This window comes from Leptosomus discolor, chromosome 10 (assembly GCF_034619465.1).
Source record: "Leptosomus discolor isolate bLepDis1 chromosome 10, bLepDis1.hap2, whole genome shotgun sequence".
Classification (NCBI taxonomy): Eukaryota; Metazoa; Chordata; class Aves; order Leptosomiformes; family Leptosomidae; genus Leptosomus; species Leptosomus discolor.
In genome coordinates this window covers 8,835,711-8,839,368 of record NC_141400.1, presented here as the reverse complement: position 1 = coordinate 8,839,368, position 3,658 = coordinate 8,835,711, and the positions used below count along the sequence as shown (strand labels likewise).

Sequence of the window (3,658 nt, the reverse complement as noted above, 5' to 3'; positions counted from 1 at the left end):
CATCGGTGGCGCTTCCGAGCTCAGCTTTCAGCAAATGGTTGGTGTTTTCTATGCTTCATAATAATATTATAATAAAAGCATTCTGCACCAGTATTTGAGTTACATGTCCATGGCATGCTGGAATCATCATGGAAAATGTGATGGGTGGCTTTGAGATTTAGAGATTCATGAGGCTACTTAAAGGTCAGTCCTACTGGTCCCTGGTACCCTGTGGACTGGTTGATGACATCAAGTAAATACCTAACCAGCCAATACAGGCTGCTAGCACCAAAAACGTGGAATCATACGATAATCCCACACATGTCCACGTACAGGTTACACTTTGCTGGACTGAGGTCTCATGCATTTCCTATTTTTTCCCCGCAGGCCAGTTTCTCATCCTATATTTCGTTGAGATAATCTTGATCAGGATATATCAGGAAGCCAGTAAATAAGCTGTCTGTCCAGTAGGGATCATAAAAGAGCCCATTTTGTTCTGAGTAAAAGATCTGCAGCCATACCTCATCCTCCTGCTTCAGAGAAAGGATGGTTGATCCAGAGGCAACGTCGTGGTTCCCAGTGTTGGCATCAAAAGTCTTGATGCGGTACTGCCCATTGTGGACCAAGCCAATGGCCAAATGTTTGTTGGCCAAAGTGATATCATAAGTGAAGTAGTAAATACCTGGGATGCTGCATATAAATTTCCCGCTGGAAGCATTGTAATGTCCTCCCTCATTCATCAGGATCCTGTCAAATTTGATGGGCAGCCTTTCCCTTGGGTAGCTCTTTGACACTGCCACAGAGAAGGCAGATTTGGCTTTGTTGGTGTTACAGGTGCAGGGTCCTGGCATCCCGGTCTCACCCTTGTTCCCTTTGGGCCCTTTCTTTCCTGGTGCCCCATTTTTTCCAGGATTACCCTTTAAACCCTTGGGCCCTCGTGGGCCTGCCTTGCCAATAGCTCCTGCTTTCCCCTTTGGTCCTGGCTTGCCGGGGTTTCCTGTTCTGCCTTGTGGACCTAGAAGGCAAAAAACCTTGTAAATTTTTCAGTGAAAGAGAAGATATGGCAAGTGAAAAGGGTTTGTATTGTTGCAGCAGTATATTTTGATTTAGGAGGAAAATCTTGCTGGTGAGAATCCTGAAGAAATACCACCCGGGGCTGGACATCTGTCAGGACTGACTAACTGTGTTAGGTAGGTAGTTGACCTGATAACAATGGGACTTGGGAGCAGGACAGTCTGTCCCTTTTAAGGACCAAAAGGCTGATTCAATTATCTGGCTTGCTTGAGAAAAAGGAGTAATTAATTATAAAGCTAGCCAAGAACAAGCTTTAAATGTTTGGGGTTTTCAGGAGTGGGATAGGTTTGTGAAGCTTTTGGAACGTAGCTTTGAGCAGATGGAGTACTTTTAATCTCTTGTCTGCTTCTTCTTTTTTTTTTTTTTTTTTTACATTTAACATGAAACTATTGTTTAAAAGAAAAAAAAAATAGATTCCAGGTGTAGTAAAAAGCCGAGCCTCACTGTGGGATGAACCAGTCATGAAGCAGAAGACAGCCAGTGTGGCGCCTGCCTTGAGATGGAAAGTGAGTTGGGCTGTGACAGTGATGCTGAAACTGCTGATTTGAGCTGATGGCAGTGGTCTGTGATATAAGACAAATTCATGGGGATTTATACCCTGTCTCTTGACCTGCTGTAGCAAGACTAGATTTAGATGCAGCTGTGGGTGGAAACCTGTTCTCCAGATTCCCTGTTTTGGGGGTGGGAGAAGAGAGTAAGATGCAGCTTTGGCATGCTGGCGTTCTGATGGATCAGGACTGCACTCTAGTGTGGCAACGGGAAATCACTGTTTTCTCGCCATAGCTGGTCCTGATGCTGACTGACTGTAAGGCTGGATCTAAAGGAGAGCCCTGCCTCAGGGTTAAAGAAGGGTTGTCATATGCTTTGATTTAGATTGAGCATGGTCAGAGCTGTGCCTGTCACCTAGTTAGAGTGCTCCAGGGAGCAAGTACGTGATTTTTTTCACCTGGCTTTGTTTTGCTTGAGAGCAGGAGCCAGAGACTGCCACTTTGTCTTGTCTAGAGAGCACGTATCAGAACGGGGAAAAGCTCACTTCATAACAAAATGAAGCCAGTAGGAATTGTGTACAGTGTCAAGATGTTCTCAGCAAATAATGTGAGTCTGAAGCCCCCTGGCAGGAGCTGACAAGCATGAGATGTTGGAGTGGGGAGAGTGGAAATTTCTAGAAGAGTTTCTTTCCTGTGAGATGTCTGCCCTGGGGCTCAGATTTGGGGTGACGTGTTGCGGTTAACTGGGCTGTTTCACTGTTACTTCTACATTTTACCCTTACTGTGTTACGTGCTTTTCTCTTACCTTCATCGCCGTGCTCCCCTTTATCACCGTCCTTGCCATCCTTGCCATCTTTCCCCGGGAAGCCCATCCTGCCGACCGTCCCTGGAGCCCCGGGAGCACCAGGGGGGCCGGGTGGCCCAGGGGGTCCTGGCAGGCTGCACGCCAGCTGGGGACCTTCCTGCAGTGCTCCCTTGGCAGAGCCCCCGAGGATGTGGTTTGCCACACAGGGCACAGTGCAGAGGAGGAGGACAGCGGAGATCATGGCGCAGCCTGTAAAAAGGAGATGGGACGTGGCTGTTACATGTGGTAGCTAGCGTGTGTGGGTACGGCGGTGCCCCCTCCACCAGGATGGTATGTTGTAGAGACTTGCATGAAAATGGGAGTTATTTGTGACATGAATTCAAGGATTTGGCTCATGGAGTTTCCTAGGTCTGAACAATATTTTTTTCAAATTTGCTCTTCTCAGGTCTGTGTCTGTGGCCATCGCTCCTTTTGGTTTGGTTTGTTCCCTGGGCCTTCTTTCCTCCAAAACACAAGAAGCGATGGCAGAGGGGTGCAGAAAGCAGCTGCTCAGGACTAGTGGAGTGGAGAAAGGGCTTTGGTGTAAACTTCCCCAGCAAGACCTGCCCTGCAGCCGGGTCACTGGGGTTTCTTACCAAGCACAAAACCCACCACGTGATGCAGGGCTGAATTTAGAAGACAGGCTTGCAGAGGCTTTGGGCCAAGGCAGTCCTTACTGCGTTTGGCCTGACAGTACAAATTGAGCCCCTGAGCTACCTGAGAATGTCCTGTTCCTCACTGCAGCTCGGCTGCACAGCACTGCACAACCTGCAGCGAAATGGCTCACCAAGCCTCTGGCTCAATGTCGGGGTGCAGCCAACCCTGCAGCCATGACCAGCCCCGCTGCAGCCTCCACTGGTGGTTTTCTAACCTCTCACCATGCTGACCTGCCTCTCGGCGGGAGCAGCAGCTCAGTCTTTATGTTTGTAACTAACATTTACCTCGGAAAGACAGCTAACTGTTAAAACCCTGGACGTTGTTTGTCTCCTGGCTCTGTAAAGTGAGCCATTGCTTTAAGTATAGCAAACACCAAGGGCTTTTGTGGAGCATCCGAGGCTCTACCTTCATTTACAGTGGGAAGCTGAGCTTTGTCTCACTCCACTCCTGGATGAGGACATAGCAACAGAAAATGATTTCTGGAATAAAGCTGTTCCCATGAACCTGGTAATGAGCAGAGTAGTTATTATACAGTCAAATATCCCTCTGGATGTCTGCACATGGAGCTGTTTGCAACCAGCTATGCTCCATGTGTAACTCCTGAGTAACTCTGCTG

The 3,658-nt window shown here is 48.1% G+C and overlaps 1 protein-coding gene across 1 annotated transcript; it reads right to left on the bottom strand.

Moving 5' to 3' along the window:
* Nucleotides 1-380: 380 nt before the first annotated feature.
* On the bottom strand, nt 381-2,587 carry C1QTNF2 (C1q and TNF related 2). The gene is made up of 2 exons (XM_009955948.1): nt 2,347-2,587; nt 381-994 (listed from the first exon to the last, which is right to left on the bottom strand). Exons 1-2 carry the CDS (start codon nt 2,585-2,587, stop codon nt 381-383), a joined length of 855 nt encoding a protein of 284 aa, XP_009954250.1.
* Nucleotides 2,588-3,658: the final 1,071 nt, after the last annotated feature.